Below are 23000 nucleotides of genomic sequence, written 5' to 3' on the forward strand. Positions count from 1 at the left end.
TTTACGAGTAATAAAAGAGACTACGCGCAGTGTGGTCGATTCTTGCTACAAATGTGCATGTGTGTTAATTATTCGAACAATGTTCAACTAGTCGGTAAAATCAGACAGTGTTCAACCGGTCGATACATTCAAGTAGTGTTCAACTGCTCGAATATTTTTCAATATATTCTATGTGTTTCACGAGCAATTAACTGCTCGAACAGATTCGGTCAAGTAGCAAGTGACCCAGGATCTTTCAACCCTCGATCGATTGGGGGGCACATGGGGTATGCTGGTATATAATTTAACACAGGCAATAAGAGCATGAGTAAACATATTTGTTTTTAGGCTGACTTGTAAAATTTTGAAGTAAAAAAAGGCCATTAAGCTAACTTGTTTGACAAAGCTTAAGTAACTTGAAATTTTGAAAAATTTCAAGTTAGAAGCAAATATTCGTGTGACAATAAACGTTATGCTCATAAAATGTTAGAGCATTAAGAGTGTGAGAAAGTATACTTAGTATGGACTTATGAAATGTCTAGAATTTCTAAGTTAGAACACTAAGTACTCATACAAAAATATAAGACATACATCAGAGTGACTTTACTATTCACAAAAAACTTATAACTTTTTAAGTCTAAAAAGACTTAGAATGTTTCAAGTTAACAAAGAAAAGTAAAGTATAATTGCATGAACCATACAGATTTTGTGCAAACCCGAGGACATAAGGGCATGCATCCGAGCGGTTAGGCTGTGGTATCCAAGTAGATGGCGTGCGACCGAGGAGCAGCATGTCTGAGGAGTAGCATTGCCAAGAAGCTGTTTATGTAATGCCCCGGTTTCCCTAATATGGTTTAATGGACGGATTAGTAGGCCGGGAGGGCCATAACTGTTTAATTATGCTACTAAATGTATTTATGCATGTTTATGAGAATTATATGATAATATAATGTTAAATGCATGCATGTGGGTCCACATTTGTTTACAGGGGTGTTTTGGTAATTTGGCCCGTTGAGGGCATAATTGTATACTTGTTAGCATGTCAATGATATATTATGAGACCACATTATAATGTGGATTGGTTCGAGTATTTCGGCATGAGACGATCTCTAAAATATGATTTATCGGTTTGGTCATAACAAGCTTAAGCTCGGGGCTCGGGGTTAGTCTCGGGATGATTTTAATGATTAGAGCGTTACCAGGAATAATAGGGTAACGGGATATGAATTATTGGAGTTTGAGAGTTTTGAGATTAGCGGGAATTGAGAAGCGTTATTTATGATTAAAGGGTTAAGCGAAATGTACCAATTTTACCCTTAGAATAGTTTGAGAAGCTTTTGATGACTTAAGGGCATTTTGGTCATTTAGATGTGGATATATATATGACTTAGGAAACTTGTTGAAATAGATCAAAAACAGAGGTCATCATCTTCTTCTTCCCGTACCTTCTTCTTCCTCCTCTTCCTTGTGAGATTTTGTGAACTTGTTGAGGATTTGAGCTTGGGAGCTAAGCCTTGATACTTTGAGAGAGTGTTCCACTATTGAAGAGCACCATAACCTGAACTTGAGGTAAGCTTTTAGCCACTAATTTCCATGTATGCTCTGTTTTCTCTTTTGGTTCTTAGTTCTTGTTTTTGATGTGGGAAGTGAGAATCAAAGGGGGTTTTTGTGTTGTTTTGATTGGGGTTTGATGAGGGTGAGCTATGGAGGTTATTTGGGGGTTTAATTATATGTTTGGAGGAGGTTTAGAGATGTTTGAGGGACTGGTTTGGGAGGAAAGAAAGCAGGGGAAAATCTGGGTTCGTTGAGGTCGGTTGCTGGTTTTGGCTGGGCGCCGCGGCGCTGCAGGGGTGCGCCGCGGCCCTTGCGTCTGGCAGGGGGAGAGCCCTCTCTGTTTGAGGGGCGCGGCGCGGCGCAGTAGCAGGGTAGGGCCGCGGCCCTAAAGGGTCAATTTTTGCCAAAAAGTGGTTTTTAGCCTGGGGATTCAAACCGTAGGCCTCGGGATTGGACCTAGTACCCGGTTGAGTAGTATTTGATGTCTCGGGGGCTGGGATTTGGTTTGGGAACCCTCAGTTATCATTTTTTTTATTGATGAATCCTATAACTTGGTTATGACCAGGTGACCGTCGAGGAATTTAAAGGTTGATCGTTCTCAGGGGTCGTTCATATAATAATTCTCACTCGAACCAGAGGTAAGAAAACAGTGTATGAATACAGTTGCACCCTGTATATGTATATGACATGCATGGTTTGTATTAAAACATGTTGGTTGATATATGTGGACTTGGATTGCATATTAAATGCTAGTGAACGCTGATTACCTGTTTATGGCACTGACTAGTCAGGGATCGACTCTAAAGTCGATGATCACGCATTGAATGGCTCCATGGAATTAATGCGGGACCGACTCTAAGGTCGAAGAACTTATAAGCGCTTGCCTGGTCTAAGACCAGATGTTTATAGCCAAGGGATTTGACCCCGGTGACGGTTTGTCACAAGGCTAGGGGACGCTGTCCATAGTTACGACTCTAGAGTCGGGAGGAAGGTTATGTTGGTGACCAATCACCATGCACCTATCCTAATCACACTTATGAACGAATCACTTATTAGTTAAGCCCTGGTGACCCTATCGTCACATGGCTAGAGAGAGAGATGCTCATTATTGTGACTTTTGGCCATTGTCACCTATTTTGTTTGGACTGATAGTTCTGATTATTTATTATGATCGCAGCATGATATTATATCATGCTTTATTATGTTTTCTTGCTGGGCCTTCGCTCATGGATGCTATGTGGTGCAGGTAAAGGGAAAGAGAAGCTTCACCAACCCTGAGTGGAGAGCTTGGGCGATTTTGTGTACATACTGGGCCGCCTGATCACCACGGTCAGGGAGTTCTCAGAGGGACTAGGGGTTTATCCTATTTTTTCCGCTTAGGCCGGCGGGGTTTGTAAATTTGAAACAGTAACAACCCTTTTGTATTAAAAACAACTTGTAAATGTTTTGAAAGGCTCATGAGCAGTTTGTTTACTTAATGAAATGTATCCTTTCTTTTATTGGTTTTTACCTTAACCTAATAATAACCATTAGATCACGTTTTTAACCAAAGGACTCGGGTAGCGGGTCAAATTTCCGGTTCACTGTTCACCGTAACTGTTCTGGGGTAGCCAGGGCGTTACAGTTTAGGTTCCGAGGCACAAGGCTTCTGAGAGACAAAAGAAATTTGATCGGTTAGGAATGGTAAAAGAAACAAGTTTGATGGGCAAAAGGAAACGTTTGATCGTGGGTTTACTACAAAAGTGAAAGTTAATGATCGGATGGAAGCTTTTGGATGACCTCAAAAACAATTTGCTAGTGAAAAAGTTTATCATACGAGTAAATCATATAATAAACTTGGGGAGCAAATGTTATCCCCAAAATTTCAGTTCGATGATGTGGCAATCAGAAGTGACAAGTGGCAATGCATGGTCAGTAAGTGGCACATTAATAGTCAATAAATGTGTTGGCTCTTCGGAGTTGTGATAAAGTGATCTGACTGATCTGATAGAATTTTTGTCCGACCGGTAAAGATTTTTGACTGACCAGTCAAACGTATTGACTGACCAGTCAAATGCTTTGGCCGACCAGTCAATTGTTTTGGCCGACCAATCAAGTGTTTTGCTAGACCAGAGATGTGTCATGCTAGACCGGAGAAGTGTCATGCTAGACCAGAGATGTGCCATGTTGGACGAGAGATGTGTCATGTTAGACCAGAGAAGTGTCATGCTAGACCAGAGATGTGCCATGTTAGACCAGAGATGTGTCATGTTAGACCGATGGAGTGCATGGCCGACCGGTGAATTATTTGACCGACCGGTGGAGTGCATGGCCGATCGGTGAAGTATTTGACCGACCGGTGGAGTGCATGGCCAACCAGTGAGGTGTTTGGCCGATTGGTGGAGTGCATGGCCAACCGGTGGAGTGCATGGCGAACCAGTGAAGTGTTTGGCCGACCGGTGGAGTGCGTGACTGACCAGTCAGGTGCTCGTCTGACCAGTCAAATGTCATGACCGACCAGTCAGGTGCTTGTCCGACCAGTCAAGTGTTTGGCCGACCAGTCACTTGTCTTGGCCGACCAGTGAGGGTTTGGCCGACCGGTGAAGTGTTTTGGCTCTCAAAGTTTTCCTTCTGGGTGTGATGTGGACCGACTAAACAGATCATTGCTACACAAGAGATCCCAGTAATGGCTTCAGCTAGAATCGGTCATACTTGCGCGAGAATCTCTCATATTATCCCAAAGAATCGCATATTGTTGTATTTTAGATGTTATTATTAATTAAATATTGTGAGAGTATGAGAGATTTTAGCTGAAGCCATTACTGGCCGACTCGGTCAAAGGGAATATCTGGTGTACGATCAATGAGCCTATAAATAAATGACTCATGGCATCATTTTGGGGATCTGATATTTTAGACGGAGAAAAACTCTCTATTTTGGAGACTTTGGGACTGTTACTTGGGGTATTCTTGGGGCATTTTCTAAGAGAGTTTAGAGAGAGAAACTATGTATTTTTCTACTTACACTTAAGAAACTCAATTGGCTCAAGTTCACCTGATCTTAAGTGTAGGATATATATCACAACTCCAAGTGAATTAGGCTATTACCAATAAATTGGGGCTGAACCACTATAAAATTATTTGTGTCGTATTATTCTCTTGAAGGTTCATTGTAGTTTTGACGTCTACTCGTCGTTGGCCAAAATCGTGGTCAACACATGAGGAATTAGATGAAGAGATTTATATGGAGCAACCTAAAGGATTTGTAAAAACAGGGAATTCAGAAATGGTTTGTAAGATGGAAAAATCCCTATATGGTCTAAAACAGTCACCTAGACAATGGAATAAGAAGTTTAATGCTTTTATGACCAAACAGGGATTTACTAGGAGTAATTTTGACACTTGCATGTATTTCAAAGAAACTCGGATTCTAAAAGCTACCTATTTGTTACTCTATGTTGATGATATGCTTATAAAAAGCAAGGACAGAAGTAATATAGATTCTCTAAAGACATTACTAAGGTAAGAGTTTGAAATGAAGGATCTGGGAAAAACTACTAGGATACTTGGGATAACAATAGGCAGAGACAGAGAAAAAGAGAAGATGAATCTTGGACAAAAGGACTACATACAAAAAATCTTGGACAAATTTTCTATGAACAATGCTAAGATCACTAAGCTACCAATTACCAGCCACATCAACTGTCTAAAGAGCAATTCCCTAAAACAAAGGAAGAAGCAGATTACATGAACATAGTCCCTTATTCTAATGCAGTAGAATCCCTAATGTATCTAATGGTGTGTACAAGACCTGATCTATCCTATGCAATGAGCTTACTAAGCAATACATGTCAAATTCCGGTAAACCTCACTGGGAAGCTATGAAGTGGACACTAAGGTACCTACTGGGAACTATGGATACTAGACTTACTTACAGGAAATAGAACTATACTCTAAGATTAGAAGGGTACAACGATGCATACTATACAGGGGACAGAGATCAAAGAAGGTCAACTTCTGCATACTATTTTCTTATAGGTGGGAATTGCATAAGTTGGAGGGTTCAGTTACTGCCTGTAGTAGCCCTATCTACAACTGAATCAGAATATATTGTAATGACAGAGGCAATTAAAGAAGCTGTTTGGATACATGGTCTATTGAAGGAAATCAACCTACAGTGTGAAACACCTACAATCCACACTAATAGTCAAAGTTGTATGCACTTATGTAAGAACCCAGTATTCCATGACCGAACAAAACATGTAGAGATTAAATACCATTTCATCAGAGAAAAGGTGACTCAAGAACAAGTACTAATAGAGAAGGTGCCTACAGAAGAGAACCCAGCAGATATGGGAACTAAGATTGTGACCTTACAAAAATTCAAGCTCTGCTTGAATTTGCTTGGGGTCGACATTGGAGGATAACAAGGACAAGGAAAGAGTAAAGACCCTCAGAGATATTTACACTAACAGATTCATGGTTCATACTGAGAACTTGGGTGGAAATTGTTATATACAAGTTCTCAGTATGAACCATTATTCTATTATAACCACTTACAAAAATATTGTTACAACTAATTCTTGCCAGCTCAACAACAAACAAATCCGAAGCTATTCAAGATCAAGAAAATCACAACCGAAATTTTTTTTTGTACTATTTTTTTTATCAGCCTATAAATACATGTAATCGTGTATGTCTTTGAGCAAAGAAAAATCAGAGAGCTTTGAGAGTTGTTTTTCCTGTAAAGAAAAGAGAGAAGATAATAAGAGAGTGATAGGGTTTTCTGATTTAAGGGAAAACATAGAGGAATAAGAGAAAAAGGAACGAGATTACCTGTTGAAGCTGTAATCGTGATCTTGGCTGCTTGGTTGTAACAATTCTCCATTGATTAGTGGATTTGGAGCTCTCAATCTCAGAGGCGAGCTCAAGAGGACGTAGCCCCAAATTTTTGGTGGTGAACCTCTATAAATCTCTGTTTGTTTCTCTTTCCCTCCACTCTCGATTGTGTTTATTTATTTGGTTGTGTGGTGTTTATTTTCTTGTTTGGGTATTTCGTTTTTTCTGGGTTTGGGCAGAGAGGGCAAAGGATTACATCTCAATCTTTCTTCTTCTCTAAAACTTGTTAAACGATTAGGTTAAAACTAATAAAGAGTAAAGCAGCCTAACAAGACAAAGGTTCAGTAAAATAAGGGCAAAGGTCAGTTTTGACCTTGGTGTTACTAATATGTGAGTGAATTGTGTAGGGTCATATAGGTAAAATCCCTACAGATAGTATAGTAATAGTCAATGATTTTTGGGTTAAGAAAATGAGAACTTGGTAGCTTGTGGAAATTAAAATATGATGAGAAGATAAGGTAGGTGTTGTAAGTCAATGATTTTTGAAGACTATAGCTTGTGGAAGAGAAAGATTACCTCTTTTTTGGTGGAAGAGTAAGATAAGTCAATAAAAATCAGCCTCACTTGTGATTGGAGTGAAACTTGAGCATATCTGTTGTCAAATATTGTCGTTTTCATTTGTATTGTCGTTTTTAACATATATTGTCGTTTTATACCATTATTGTCGTTTTTTGAGTTGTCTACATAATCATTGTCGTTTTTTTTAAAATATTGTCGTTTTTAGTTTTGTTGTTGTTGTTTTATACAAATATTTGTTGTCGTTTCGCACTTTTTATTTCTTCATTGTATTGCTGGTTCCCACATATATGGTAATGGTTGTTTTCATTTATTTTGTGATTTTACATTTATTTGTCGTTTTTTCATATATTGTCGTTTATATGGAACATAAATTAAAATGAAGCAACTCTTCATCCTGGTTTGGAATCAATTAAATACGAGTTTTATTACCAAGAAACAAATAGTTATTTCTTCAAATTCTTTCAATAATATGTCATACACTTAGGTGCTTATTGCCCTAAACAAAAACAAATAAAAAAAACAAATTGATTTGGTATTTAAGTGAAATTATTATCAATTACAAAATAAAAAATCTATGGACTAAAATATATCGACATAGTTATTAAATGCAAATTTATATATTTAAATATATGGAAAATTATTGGGTAGTAATTGTTTTTTATCATTATATATCCATAGACACTTTTAGTATTTTCAGTACATACATAAGTTGTAATTTTTTTTGCACGATGTTATATAATATAGGTACATGAGACCGAAAAACTACTTTTAATAAGACCGAAAAAGTATTATCAAATACATACCATAAAACTTTTTGATGTGTTACGGAAAATGATGTTATCATAGGTTGGAGCACTTTGTATAACACTTTTCCATAATTACAGAAAAATATTGTAGTATAGTCTATGATAACACATTGTTTGTATTATTTTAATAAATGGATAAGTGTTTCTTTGCTCTATTTCCAATAGTTTATATAGCACATCTTGCCACTTATAAAGTAGTATTATAATATAAGTATATACTAAATTATTTAGAATTTTCTGAAAAATTGGATTTTAAATTATACACAATGAAGTAAAAAAAAAAAATACAGTTACAACTTATTTATATATTGAAAATACTAAAAGTACCTATAGATGATAGTTTAATACACTTAATACTATTATATATAATGTAAAACTAAATTAAATGCCAAAGCTGCCTTATATATAGATATGTTAAAGCTAAATTTGATGAGTAATGATATGTATACACAGTGACATAACAATTTTTATCAACCTGAACAAGTTCTATGAAAGCAACACAGTATTTGAGAAAAAAACTTCCAGAGGAATACTATGAGATATTGCTTAGAGAACTTAGCGACACTTAGTGAAAAGAGAGCTTTTATTTATAGTGAAAAATCAAGAATTACATAAGCAGAAAAATAAGAAATTACAACTGAAAGTTATAACAACTAATTAGCTTAAACAGATTAGCTCTCTAACAGAATACAAAGCCTGAAATGAGCAAAAATAAAACCAACTCAGTGATGTTGGTTATCACAATATCAATCACATGTTTTTATAATGAGACTCGTTGTTTAATAAATTAGTGTCATATCACTGTGTATAATGTTTGAGTATATATATTAAGTGTACATATTATCACTCATCTAATTAGATTACATTGGTTAGATGTGAGAAATATGGATTAGATTGAATAATCAACCCTAATTCAAACTAAAAAAAATTACTCAAGTATATCTAAACAATAATATAATAAATGAAAATGTTATCCTAAAATATTTAAGATGGCAAATTATTATTATTTTTTCTCTTAGAGACTTTTATATTACACAATGGAATAACTTATTTAATACATAGAAGATTTATAAGAAAAATTATTCAAAGGATTTTCTGCAAACAATTTGCATAATCACTTATTACATATTAAACATCAATTTTTTTTTAATAATAACAATAATAACAATAATAATAACAATTTATTATTATAACAATATTAATAACAATTTTTTTTTTATCAATTTATTAATAATAACAATAATAATAAATCATTTATTGTAGACGAATTTTGTGAGGCCAGGAATATGAGTGTTGATTATGTAGTCTTCCCAATCTATACACTTTGGATCAAAATTAAATGTTTCAATGAGTTTCTCATCCTTTGCTTCTTGTCGTAGCCTTTCCAAGTTTATATCGTCAAATCTACAAAACACATTCAATATATTGGTATATATTCACTTGTTAATTATCAAAATTATTTTTACATAAGATTCAAAAATAATTTTCATAAAATATATATTAAGAGATAATCATAAAAAACAAGAAACTTACATGGCGTTAAATAAGACATAGGGTTTGTAGAGTTGAACCAAATGCAATACTGTCTTGAGTTTGCTCATGTTCTTAATGTGCTTCTCCTTGTTATATCCAAAACCCGCTACTCTATTTATTAGGTGCCATATCTGTATATTATTGCGAAAAAGATGATTTTAATTCACGGAAAAACATTTTATTAAATTTTCACAATATAAAAAAATGCTTTCTTATTGAGGTATCACACACTCTAAAATGTTTTTGCTTTCTTATTCAGACGAAGTGTTGTTCTTGTAGGGTTGTTCCATTCTCGATCGAGAAGTTCGAAGTAATTTAGGAATAACATTGCATTAATGATTAAATTTATAGTACTCGATCGAGAAGTAATATTTTAGAAATTTATCGTACTCCAGAATGGAATGAGACTACATCTGCCTCCTATATATATTGTAGAAATTGATAGAAATGATATATAAATATTGGACAATTCTCCGATAAGGGTTTCACTTTAAGTCCTACCGGTGATGCTCTTCACTATTCTCGACTCGTGAACAGTTTTCGGCGTGATTTTTTTTATAACCGTGTATATTGTAGTTGTTAAGAGCATCCTGCAAATTTTCAGAAAATTTCTAATAGTTTACAGTACCGAAAACTAGGTTCAAACATGTTGTTTTCTACGCGTATAAAAAAAAATTAGTCACGCGTGCAACAATATGTTTGAACCTAATTTTCGGTACTGTAAACTATTCAGAATTGTCTGAAAAATTGCGGTGATGCTTTAAATAGCTACAATATACACAGTTATAAAAGAAATAACGCCAAAAACTGTTCAAAGATCGAGAACACTGAGAGCCCCACCAATAGGGCTTAAAGTGAAGCCCCTATAGAATAATCATCATTAAGGAGCAAAATATACGTACCTTCAATGGTAATGCAAATCGAATTGCAATGTACATTCGAAAAGTAGTGATGTGTTTGAAGAGTGTCAACTTGCCAACTCTGATGGGTTTTTCGTCTTCTTTATTGACCAATGGATGTTTAGTGAAGTAACGAAATATTAAATTACATATTTGAGATATATTTATAGGATTTCTCATTGAAGATCCAACTTGGTAAATAATTCCAGATGAGTTTTTTTCTTGAGCTTGTATTGCCATAATAATTGCATTTACAACCATGTCACCTGGTATCTGAAATTATAGTATAGTTTCAAACAAACTAATTTGTTAAAAAATAATTTAAATTATATATTAATAGCTTCACCAATTGTTGAAATTAATTCAAAACTAATTGTACACTACTACATAACATCTATAACGATATAATTTTTTTTTAATTTATTTTTGTGAATCTCACGTACTTAATTTATTTAGATTTATTTAGTTGTAAGAGTACCTTATTGTTTTTTATACACGTGTAAAATAACATATTTGAACCATGATTTCGAAAATATAATATATTTGGAATTCTCAAAAAATTGGTAGGATGGCTGCTGTAATTATTTTATATGTATCATATAAAAAAATTTGGTTATATAATTTATCCAAGTGCCGAAAATATAAAATGTACCTCCCTAAGAAGCTTCCCAATATATAATGCAAGACTTTAACCATTTCTTGTTCATTTTACATGGACATTTCTTTTTGAATGGATGCTATTATATATGAACTAGCTAGTCTTCAAAATGTATTATTTTGCTTTTATTATTCATAACTTTTAGATTACTAATTTCTAAATTCAATCAACACACTTTTCATATTCAGTGGACCAATCCCTAAGAACTTTTTCAGCAAATAATACTTGATAATCAAAATAATTTTGAATAGGACAAATATAAGACCTTAATTGTGTGATGTGAGTTCTAGTTTTATCTGAGATAAGATAACCTTCTAAATATGGTTGAGGAATGCATTAAATAAAACTATCTTAACTACTGAATATATATAGAGTCCAACCTAATAAAAAAAAACTCTATAAAAGATCACAATATATATTGATAATAAATAGATCACGGTTGGTACTATATATACTTACCAAGTCAAGTATCAACGTGGGACTTCCCAAGAAGCACGTAACTTTACCTCTTCCATATCCAATAATTACGCTATCAACAGTTCTGTTGAAACCATATTGTATATATACATGTAAACATTGAAGATCAATAATATTATATATATATATGGAAAAAGAATTATTATTATTAGTTACCTCAAACCTTCAATCCAACCAGGAAATGGTTCTTTGTATGTACTGGTAATCATAGTTGGACGTATGATAATGATGGAGAGATCATCTTTGGCTTGTTCTAAGCACATTTCTCCCATTGCTTTAGTAAACACATATGTATTTGGCCATCCAAATAGTTTTGCCCTTTTATTAATTAAAACAAATTAAACATAACCATATATTCCAAACATAATAAGCATAGAAATAAATTCAATGCTTAATATAATAATAAAAATGAAAGACCTTTGAATGCCAAGCTCTTTCATTGCGGTTGTAATTGCAGCTTTTGAAACTTCTTGCCAATGAAGTTGATACAATTTTTGTGTTACAAGTTGTTTTTCCACTTCAAAATCAAGTTTGGGACAATTTTGCCTAAGTGTCTCGCCAATTTGAAAGGCCTTTTCTTGTATAATTCCTTTCACTTCTCCACACACATAAGCTGCATGCATGATAAAAGTACAGTTTTCAGCTTAAATATCATAATAAATTGTGTCCAATAACTTTCTTTTATAGTTTAGCCAAAACAAAAAAATTCCTAGGCACACATATGTATATAAACAAACACATGCATTATAAATAAGTATGTAAAATGTGTGTATCCAAATTTATAACATACTTTTGGAAGTTACATATCGTACAAAATCAGTAACTATTTGTAACTTCCAAAATATCACCCAAAAATGTGTAAAATGAGAGTTACACATTTCTAAATTGAATTTCATGAGCCATTATGTTATATGGCTGTTGGATATGTGAGTTTAACTCCAATTAGGTTTAACTCCAATTAGGTGTATAGAAGTTACAAAATAAAAAAGGGATGAAGTGTTTGGATGTTTTTGTGGCAAAATGCAAAAATTGGGAGGTTACAAGCTCTAGGCCATAGCCTATAGAATAGCTCAGGTCGCGACATAGGGCACTAATCTCATTTTTGCATTTTCATCAATTTGAACATTTTGAACACTTCAAGTAACTCTCAAATCTTCAATTTAATTTCATGAACATCCAATTTAACATTGGTAATAACCAAGGGGTTGGTAGAATACGAAATTCAAAGGGTGTCTCAAAACTCTATAAATAGATATTAGTTTGTCACTTGTGAATAAGAGTTTTTCATCCATTTTAGCACTTGCTAGAAAACAAAAAAGTCTTGATAATTCTATAGAGTTATTTTCTAAACATTGAGAATCCCTTAGTGCCAAGAGAATAGGGAGAAATAATTAAGTTCTTGGAAAAAGTTTTGAACTTTGTTCAAGTCTGTAATCTCCTGTGAATGAGAGTTTGTTTTTTTCCTTCATCTTTATCTCTATTGTGTTTATTTGTATAATTATTTTCTTGTATTGTATTCTTTCTTCTTCAAAATATCTTGTCATCTATTGTTATATTTATGTGTATTGATTTTTCTTAGAGTTGTAATCTTCTCATTTTGTTCTCTATAAGAGTTACATTGTAAACTTTGTGCTTATAATTGTAATCTTAACATTTCCTCCATTGAAATATGTATTTTCTAACATTGTATACATAATAAATAAATCGAACTATGACCAATTCAGATCGTGCTCTCCGAATGATTCACGATGTTAAATATTCCTCCCGAACTATACACATTACTCAAACGTGAGACTTATGTTAGAATTTGTCCTAGGTGGCTAAAAGAATGATGATGCAGTGTTTTGCTCCTGATGTGATAATGTCATATGTAGAATAATTAACAATTTTGCCCCCCGAACTTTGACTATTACCAAATCATGCCCCTTTTATTTTTTACAAAATATAATTTTTTTTCTTAAACAAATAATTAAAACCTTAAAAATTATTTAAAAATTATTTTAAAAGATTAAGAAAATAAAAAAATATTAAAATTTCAAATTAATTAAAAAAAATCAAAATTTGAAAAATAAAAAATCTAATTAATAAAAATAATTTTTTTTTATTTTCTTTTACAATATAAGATAAATATATTTTAAAATTAAAATTAAAATTAAAATAAACCTTAAAACTAAGTTTTTCCCCTCAAGGTTTTACAGCCAGATAGACAGTCGGAGGACACAACAGAGACAGTTAGAGGACGCAAGAGGACAAAGGACCATTTGTTCTCAGTGCATAGATTCGTGGTTGTTTAAAACATCCATTTGTTCAATTTTACATTTTTTTTATAATATGAGTTTACATTTAATGAACTGCAAATTTGTTTATAATTTGAAAATTTTGGTATTTTTTCTTAATCTTTTAAAGTAATTTTTTTTATAATTTTCTTAATCTTTTAAAATTATATTTAAAAATAATAATAAATGGGGTATGATTCAGTAGTGGTCAAAGTTCGGAGTGCAAAATTATTAATTATTCTGCATGTGACATTGCCACATCATCATTCAGTTAGCTACCTATGCCAAAATCTAACAGAAGTCTCATATTTTAGTAACGTGTATAGTTTAGGAGGAATTTTCAACATTGCGAATCATTCAAGGGACACAATCAGAATCGATCAAGCAAAAATGCTATTTATTCTAGAGAATATATATTATAATATATATGTAATGAGTTTTGGGTTTCCTTATTTTTGTATTGAATTTTTTTAAAAAGAATATTATATATAATTTTATGTCTTATAGATTTTTGGTGGCCGGAATAACCTTTTAACCTTAAGAGCTGTCTATTTAGCATATTGCATGTAATGGTCCCTTCAACAACTATAACTATAAACAAATGCCAATCATATAAATAGCATTAAAAAAAGGGATAATGGTGGCAAGACTACTTAAGTAGTGACAATTCTTTTTGTTAACTACCTATATAAAAATTTTGACGACAAAACTACTTAAATAGTTACAATTATGTTGATCACTTAAATACTCATGTAATTATTTTTTATGGATAAACTACTTTAATGGATTTTCTTGCACTTAACTCTATGTCGTTAAGTCAACTGTTAAAACTAACTCCATGTGACACGTGTCAACTTCTAATTTGTCTATTTTTAATTTTTAATTATTTTTAAATTAATTAAAAATTTATTAGGAAATTTTTTTTTAAAAAATAATTCATAATAAAAATTAAAACATGTATTTTAAAAACTAAAAATATAGGCTATTTATATTAAGTGTACCTAGTATAGTACTAGGTAATAAATAACAATAGCTGTAGTCTTTAATCTATAACTAACTTATTACCTAACTCCCACAAAACTTATACCTAACTCTCATAATGATATAGACTATTTATGAAGAGTATTGCTAAGGGGCATTAATTAGTATTGTCTAATACTACAAGGAGATGACATACTGCCATTTCATTGTTGTAATTTAATATCAAATCTCCCATATTTTAATTTAATAAATATTACGAAGTATCGATAACTAACCATAAGTTGCAACCTCATAAATTATTGGCCACCTTATATTGCCAAATAGTAACACTCAAATGAAAATCATTTTGATATAATTTTAAGCGTATATTTTCCCTTGTTCTTATATATAATAGTTGAGTAGTAGCATTGTATTTTCTCCATTTATAGAGAAATATATCTACATATAAGCAAGTAGTAATTAAAAAGAAAATGGTTGACAATTACCAGTAGAGACATGAAGAAATGTCTTTAGTTTAAGACATTTCTTGGCAAAGTTCAACATATGCACCACTCCCATTGTATTAATTGCCAGTGAAACATCATATCTGCAATATTATTAATTCATTAATTTACAACAATAACGTTGCTTTTACCTAGTACTATATACTAGGTACACTCAATATTTTCCATTATTTTTTTTCTTGGAAAAACACAAAATTTGTATTCTTAATTTACAAACATATATATACTAGATACAAGTAACGTGCAATATGCACGTCTGATTAGTTTTATTTATAGAATTTATTAATTTTTTGATTAAAATTATATTAATATCATATAAATTTTAAAATAAATATCCTATTTTAATTAAATAATTTATTTATTTTTGTTTAAGTTTATGTTTGTTCTAATTTTTGAATTTGCGAGACAACAAAAGATTATATATTTTATGTTTAAATATTATACGTGGATTTTACATTTAAGTTTCTTACTAGTTTTTTTTTTAAAAGTAATTTGTTATTAATTCACAATAGATTATATTATATGTTTAATATGATATTATTCTAATAAGTGTAAATTTAAGTTTAATTAAATTTTATTTAAGTTATAAAAAGTATGATTTTATTATTTTTAAATAATTATCATTGTAAAATATCTCAAAAATATCATATTTTAATTTGTTTAATTATTTATTATTTTTAAATGATTATCATTGTAAAATATCCTAATTTTTTTAATTAGTTATTTTATTTTATTTAAATTTAAATATTTACAAACTACCGTTAAATATAAGAATATTCCGTTAAAGTTAACATTAAAAAAATAAAAAACCGTTAAAACCAAGAATTTTTGTTATCTACACACTTATTATATAAAAGAGATATTATGTGTTTATCCAAATCAGTTTTATGTTTTAGCTAATTAACACAATATTGTATATACATTATTATTAATTATTACTTATTAATTAAAATAATTAATGAAGAATATTAATACTTAGGTAGGTACCTTTCATAAAAATCAGTTGTGGCTGCAGAATTTAGAATAATATCCAAATTGTCCCACAATTGGTGCCTTAAATTAACATCTTCAATTCTTAGGTCTTCGTAGGCAATGTCTCCAGCAACTGCTATTAATTTCTCATTTATAAACGCATCAAAATCCTTGCCTCGTTCTTCTCTTAAAACCCTAAACACTTCTTTTCCTATAACCTAATATAGGAATTGAAAATTTGAGAAATTTTCCATAAATTATTACTAATAAAGACTCTAATTATTGATAGTTTAATGTAAGAGATTGAGGGTTGGCCAAGCTCATGCACGTTGTGGCCAAACTTTTCATTAATATAAAAAAAGTAATTATTACACAAAGTGACGTGATATTACTTATTAAATCAGTAAATATCAATTTTTAATAAATGTGATTAGTTAGACTAAACTGTCATACTACTGTATGTAATATTTAGGTGCAATGCATATAAAATAAATACCATATATATGTATGGGATTTCTCTTTGGTAGGGGGGCTAAAAACGAGGCACACTGGTGCGCCTCTTTTGTGTTCTCCTACCGTGAATAGTTTTCAGTACGAATTTTTTTTATAACCATGTTTAGTAATTCTAGTTATTTAGAATATCCTACAAATTTTTAGAAAAAACTGAATAATTTACAGTGCTGAAAATAAGATTTAAACACGTCGTTGCACACTTGACTATTTTTTTTTTATGCGTATGGAAAACAAACTAATTGAACCTATTTTTCTATATTGTAGAATATTCAAAATTTTCTAAAAATATATTTATATATATTTTCCACTGTTTCCTTAATTATATTGTTAATGCATGCCACTTTCCCTAATATCCTTTTTCTTTCTGTAACACCTAATAAGGTTCCTGAGCAAGAAAAACGCAAACATATATATATATATATATATATATATATTATATATGATACTCCTCATGTGCATACTCTTTTGTTTTCAGCTCTTGAAGAATTTTTGGCACAATTTTTTTATGATCTTGTATATTATAGTTATTTAGAGCAACCGATCGAGAAATTCTAGATTATTCACAGTGTCGAAAACTAGGGTAAAAAATTTGTTGCACGCATGAGTGTTTTTTTTATGCACGTAGAAAGTAATTTATTTTAACCTGGTTTTTCAACACTGTAAATTATTCGAAATTTCCTAAAAATTTATAAGATACTTTAAATAAGTAAAATATATACAATCATAAAAAAAATTAAGCCGAAAATACTTCACAAGTCAAAAACAGAAATGTATGCACTGATGCATACCGTTTTAGTCCATGCACATACAAAAAAATCCAATATATATACTATATTTATTTATATGATAAATATATATCCCCAAATTGTGTATTGTGTATTGTGTAATAATTAAGTAAACCTCAGAATGCATGCGTTGTCTGGCTGTGTTGCTATCCGAAGCTCTTAGAAGAAGATAGAGCCTCTTCACATTTGGTACTACTCTTAGTATCTTTTCCACAAATACTGCACCCAACTGTACTAAATTAATAATTATCATATATATATAAATATATATTTAAAGATAAAACAATTGGCAAAATCCACTCTCATATTACCACATAAAATTCAGTCTCAAAACATTTTGAAATATATATACACATGTTTTGAAAAAATGATGAAGGAAGAAAAAAGGCTTAGTATCGTCTCTATAATGTGCAAAAAATGTTATATTTTTGGTGTGAAATTAAATTGAAAAACATGTGAGACACCTTAATTAGTGATTTCGCTTGAAAGCTTAAAAAATAAACATAATTTTAAAATTTTAAACAGTTGAAAGTATAACTATATAATATGCATATATAACATAACATAGCAAAATCAATTTATAAAGTAAAGAATATAAATAATGCGTAAAGAGAAATTTATACGTACGTTTAGCAAGAAACCCAGTGGCTCCAGTAATTAGAATTGTTTTGTTCTCCAAAATTTGCATACTTTCCATTTTCATATATGTATATATATATATCTATATATATATAAATATATAGTGAGAGTGAGAGTGAGAGAGAGAGAGAGAATGTTATCGAAAGAGGGAGATAGATAAAGAGATTTTAATTTGATATAAAGAATATTGTGAAGATTGTTGTAAGAGCCAACCCTATTTTATACTATAATTTTCTTTTTGTGATTTTTTTATTTTTATTTATTTTTTCTCTTTCGTTATTATAGCTAGGCTATGAAAGAATTGGAAAAAACGTGGATATATATGGAGAGGTATACATATTTATGAGAGCATTGAAAAAGAGACTAATAAATTATTATCATTTGCGAAAATACAATTTTGGTTTTTGTGTTTTTCTCAAACATACGATAGTTTTTGTATTTTGTTAAATTATGATAAGTCAGACACTGTATTTTATAAAATTGATCAAAATATAAATGTATGAGAAGGAGGGGACAAATCGATAAAGTTGGTGAGAGAGTGCATATTTATGAGAGCATTGAAAAAGAGACTAAATTATTATATATTATTTTGATTCTTATATTTTTTTCAAATATCCAATTAACTTATGTATTTTGTTAAATGACAATTCAGAATTTTGTATTTTACAAGATGGATCAAAATATATAGAAAAGAGGGTACAAACCGACAAAGACAAAGTTAGTGGGAGAGTGCATATTTATGAGAGGATTGAAAAAGAGGCTAAATTATTATTATTTTTTATTTATTTTAAAAATTAGTCTTTTCAACCACGTTCCTATATTAAACAAATAATTAAGAGGAACCCTATAAATTTGTTTTTTTTTTTAGAGAAAAAAACTATAAAGTGTAATTTAACGTATGTGTAATAAATATGTGCGTTGTCCTAAATATCACTTCAGTAATATTATAAATTTTTTATTCTTGTTTTTATTTTTATTATTTGAGTATATTGCAGAAATAAATATTTATTATTATCATACATACTTGTCGTCAAATATATGAAAAAAAATCATGTAATACTAATGTGCATCTAATATGACCACATATAACAATTCCTATAATAAATAATGTTTTACTTAATATGGGGCCAGACTATTAAATGGCTGACATGTTATGAGAAATGACAGAGCCAGGGGGACACTTTTTTTTTTGGGGGAAAAGGTAGTTGATTTATTTCTATTTATTTTTTATAATGATATTAAACAATCAATAATATGTTTTTTTATTTTTTTTTAGAGATATTTTTGTGGCATAATAAATATTTAATGTTTTTTATTTTATATACTTATATACATAATATATTTTTTTTGAGGCAAAAACACCAAACATGTTTTCTCTACTTCCATAAACTACCAACTCTGTTAAGTGCTGACACGACTAATTAGATGAGATGTGTCAGAGTATTAGTGGTCTACTATTTATAATTCTTTTTTAAATCTTATTATTTGATTTTAAAAAAAAGCTAATTATACAAAGAATAATTAAAAATTATTATAATTAATAAAAAAACTATAAATCATAAATAAAACAAAAGAAATTAAAATACAAATAAGAATATTATTTGTTATGCTAATGACCGTTAATTATTTAATTAGTGATTGTACAGGTCATTAATTATAATGTTAATAACTAATACCTTTCTTTAGTTAAGTATATAAATAGACTTCATTGTAACAGATTGCTATTTATTGAGTTACTTAATTATTGGTGTTTTTGTTTTACTGAGTTTTGTTCTCTTTGGTGTTTATAAAAATCATTTCACACTAATTCAACTAAAATTGCTAGCTGTGTTTTATCACTTCATAATAAACATGTTTATTTTTTTTTGACACATTATAATAATAATGTTACATTTAATTAATAGGAGTTTTATAATGTAATGTGGAGTTGTTTCACACCCTTGAGACAACTCTAATGTGGATTAATTCAATAGAATATTTGCTTTGTGCACTAATGTGCATCTAATATAACCATTCATATAATAAATAATGACAGAGCTAGGGGGACCGGGGACAGAGTTAGGGGGACTAGAGTAGTTATGTCCGAATTTGTACTACCATTTTTCTTTTTCTTTTTTTTGGGAAAAAGTAGTTGATTTATTTCTATTTATTTTTGGTAACGATATTAAACAATCAATAATGTGTTTTTTCATTTTTATTTTTATTTAGGGGTATTTTTGTGACATAAATACTTAATATTTTTTATTTTATACGCTTATATACATAATATATTTTTTTTGGCAAAAACATCAAATGTTATGTTTTCTCTACTTTCGTAACTACCAACTCTGTTAAGTGCTGACACGACTAATTTGATGACATGCACTAATGTGGAGTTGTTTCACACCCTTGAGACAACCCTAATGTGGACTAATTCAATAGAATATTTGGTGAGTGCACTAATGTGCATCTAATATGACCATATATAACTATTCATATAATAAATAATGACAGAGCTAGGGGGACCGGAGTAGTTAGGTCCGAATTTGTACTACCATTTTTCTTTTTCTTTATTTTTTTGGGGAAAAAGTAGTTGATTTATTTCTATTTATTTTTTGTAACGATATTAAACAATCAATAATATGTTTTTTTATTTTTATTTTTATTTAGGGGTATTTTTGTGACATAAATACTTAATGTTTTTTTATTTAATACGCTTATGTACACAATATATTTTTTTGTGGCAAAAACACCGAACGTAATGTTTTCTCTACTTCCGTAACTACCAGCTCTGCTAAGTGTTGTCACGACTAATTAGATGACACGTGTCAGAGTATTAGTGGTCTACCTTATAATTCTTTTTTAAATCTTATTATTTGATTTTTTTTTAAAAAAAGCTAATTTAAAAAAAATAATTAATAAAAAAATATAATGATAAATAAAACAAAAGAAACTAAAATACAAATAAGAAAATTATTTTTCTTCTCTTCCCATTGTTTCTCATCTTCTTCATTTTTTTTCTTTTTCATTTGAGATAGTTCTATAGTTTTTTTTTCTTTATTAAAAGATGAATTGATTGTGGTGATGTTGCTGGGTTTAATAGATACCTAAAAACAGTATTATTTTGTGCATGGGAAAGGACCTGATGTTTCCATGGGAGAAAATTATTGTCATCCAATTTAATGGAGAGAGCATGTTTGAAATTGACGGTGACTTTCGAAATCGAAGGTTGAGCAGCCATGGCGATAAGGGAAAATGATTATGGGAAGAAGAAGATAAGGAGTAGAAGAATCAAAGAACGAAATAGAAACGAAATGGGGAAGCCAAAGAAACGAATGATCGGCTTAGGAGCATAGAAGCACTGATACCATGTTAAGGTTTAAGATTAGAACAGAAAATGAAAAAGAGGAGAAGACGAAGTGTATTATCGTGTTTGAATAAAAGGTACAACATAGGATATATACACTTGAAGAAAGAAGAGAGTGGTTATAACCACTAGTTACAACACAAAACAGAACATAACAGAGTAAGTAAATCAAGATTGCTGAGGTGTCTTAATATGTATGACACGAGAGATTTTGTGAATGAATTTGAATCTCAATAAAGAGAGGATTTTATCATCCTACACACCCAAGAACACAAAATTTGATTTATTATATTATTTCACCAAATATACTTTTATTAGAACAAGGTTTATGCAGAAATGCTTTAAATACAAAAAGTATCAAATTTATTGTCAAAATTTTACCTTCATCCAGACTGACAAGAATTTAATGAAAAATTGCAAGTTTTTATTTTTAAAATTTCATGATTTTGAAATAAATACTTATATTTCTAATGTCTAAGGCAAGGATGAGAAGTTGTAAAAGCTAAGAAATTAGATCATATTGGCAGGCTCGGGCCTCGGGCTAGGGTCCTTACGTAATGAGACCCCAAAATTTGGAAAAAAATACCATATTTTACACATATAAATAGGCTTTAAAATTTTAAAAATTGTCATTTTATATATAATTTTTTTATAAAATAACATATTTTGTAGGACCGACCCTCCATATAGGTGTCCGAAATCTACTAAATATAAAAAACGCTTTTGTGAGACGAAAAATTGAATTAGTCAAAAGCGTCAATCAACACTACTCATGCACAAAAGTTAAGATTTTAGGCATTAGTTGGAGGCTTACACCAAAAAAATTAATTGTTTTGGGTATAGGGGTGACTGACGTTACATCAACACTATAAACATCAATATCAAGGACTGATATCTACAATGTGAATAGATATTTAAAAAAAAGTAAAATCCCAAGAAAAGACCCTTATTAAATACTAGCCCTAATGAACATTTACTCTCAATCTTCTATCTTATTTCTCTTTATTATGTGGTATTTTTTTTTTTTTATAAAGTCTAGATCTCTCTCATATTCTTTCTATAGGATTTTAATGTTTTTAGTTATTTTTTAACACGAAGATGCAAGCTAATTTTGTCTTAAAACTTTTAGTTTTAGTTATAAACTGATGCCAAAAATATTTTTTTTCTTTGTAGTGTATGACTTTAACGGAGTAGGACATGAATAAATAATATTGATTATTATTAGTTGGTTAGTAGTGGACGAGATAATAAATATTGACCAACAACACAAGTCATCAAAAAAAGCTCCCATATATATACCAAAAGAAAATAAAGTAATTTGGTCATAATTAGATTTGAAAAATGGAATTGGGAAATATGATGGAATATATATAATATTTACTTTATCTATATATAATATATAATTTTAATTGATAATTTCGTTACAAAATAACACTATAAACACATTCAACGTCTTATTATGTATGGAAGACTTCTTAATGGTTACTATCCATAGATGTGTACTAATAATTATGATGATGTGGCAACATAGTGACTTGGTATAGCAAGTCACCAATAGGTAAATATTTTTTTTTCTATATTAATTTCAAATTTAGTTATTTTTTTATCATAATTAATGTTGTTTCCAACAGACAAAAAGGAAAATATAGAGACCAAAAAAGGCTAATATTGAATGCTCCTCTT

At 30.3% G+C, this 23000-nt stretch overlaps 1 protein-coding gene across 1 annotated transcript; it reads right to left on the bottom strand.

The window, feature by feature from the left end:
• Nucleotides 1-8985: 8985 nt before the first annotated feature.
• Nucleotides 8986-18396, bottom strand: LOC133792677 (putative fatty acyl-CoA reductase 7). Its single transcript, XM_062230585.1, has 10 exons — nucleotides 17960-18396; nucleotides 17448-17551; nucleotides 16050-16252; nucleotides 15045-15145; nucleotides 11720-11915; nucleotides 11459-11620; nucleotides 11285-11366; nucleotides 10171-10440; nucleotides 9269-9399; nucleotides 8986-9139 (listed from the first exon to the last, which is right to left on the bottom strand). The coding sequence occupies exons 1-10, from the start codon at nucleotides 18033-18035 to the stop codon at nucleotides 8986-8988; spliced, it is 1479 nt and encodes a 492-aa protein (XP_062086569.1). The 5' UTR covers nucleotides 18036-18396.
• Between the last annotated feature and the right edge of the window lie 4604 nt (nucleotides 18397-23000).

The sequence above is a fragment of the Humulus lupulus genome, chromosome 7 (genome assembly GCF_963169125.1).
Source record: "Humulus lupulus chromosome 7, drHumLupu1.1, whole genome shotgun sequence".
NCBI classification, from domain to species: Eukaryota; Viridiplantae; Streptophyta; class Magnoliopsida; order Rosales; family Cannabaceae; genus Humulus; species Humulus lupulus.

Bases quoted from the DNA above. Each gene is read 5' to 3' on its own strand.
- LOC133792677 (XM_062230585.1), bottom strand. From the start codon at position 18,035: ATGAAAATGGAAAGTATGCAAATTTTGGAGAACAAAACAATTCTAATT. The intron at 17,552-17,959 runs GTACGTATAAAT...AGTTGGGTGCAG, and splicing joins CACTGGGTTTCTTGCTAAAC to TATTTGTGGAAAAGATACTA. The intron at 11,916-15,044 runs GTAATTGTCAAC...TCATGCATGCAG, and splicing joins ATTTCTTCATGTCTCTACTG to CTTATGTGTGTGGAGAAGTG.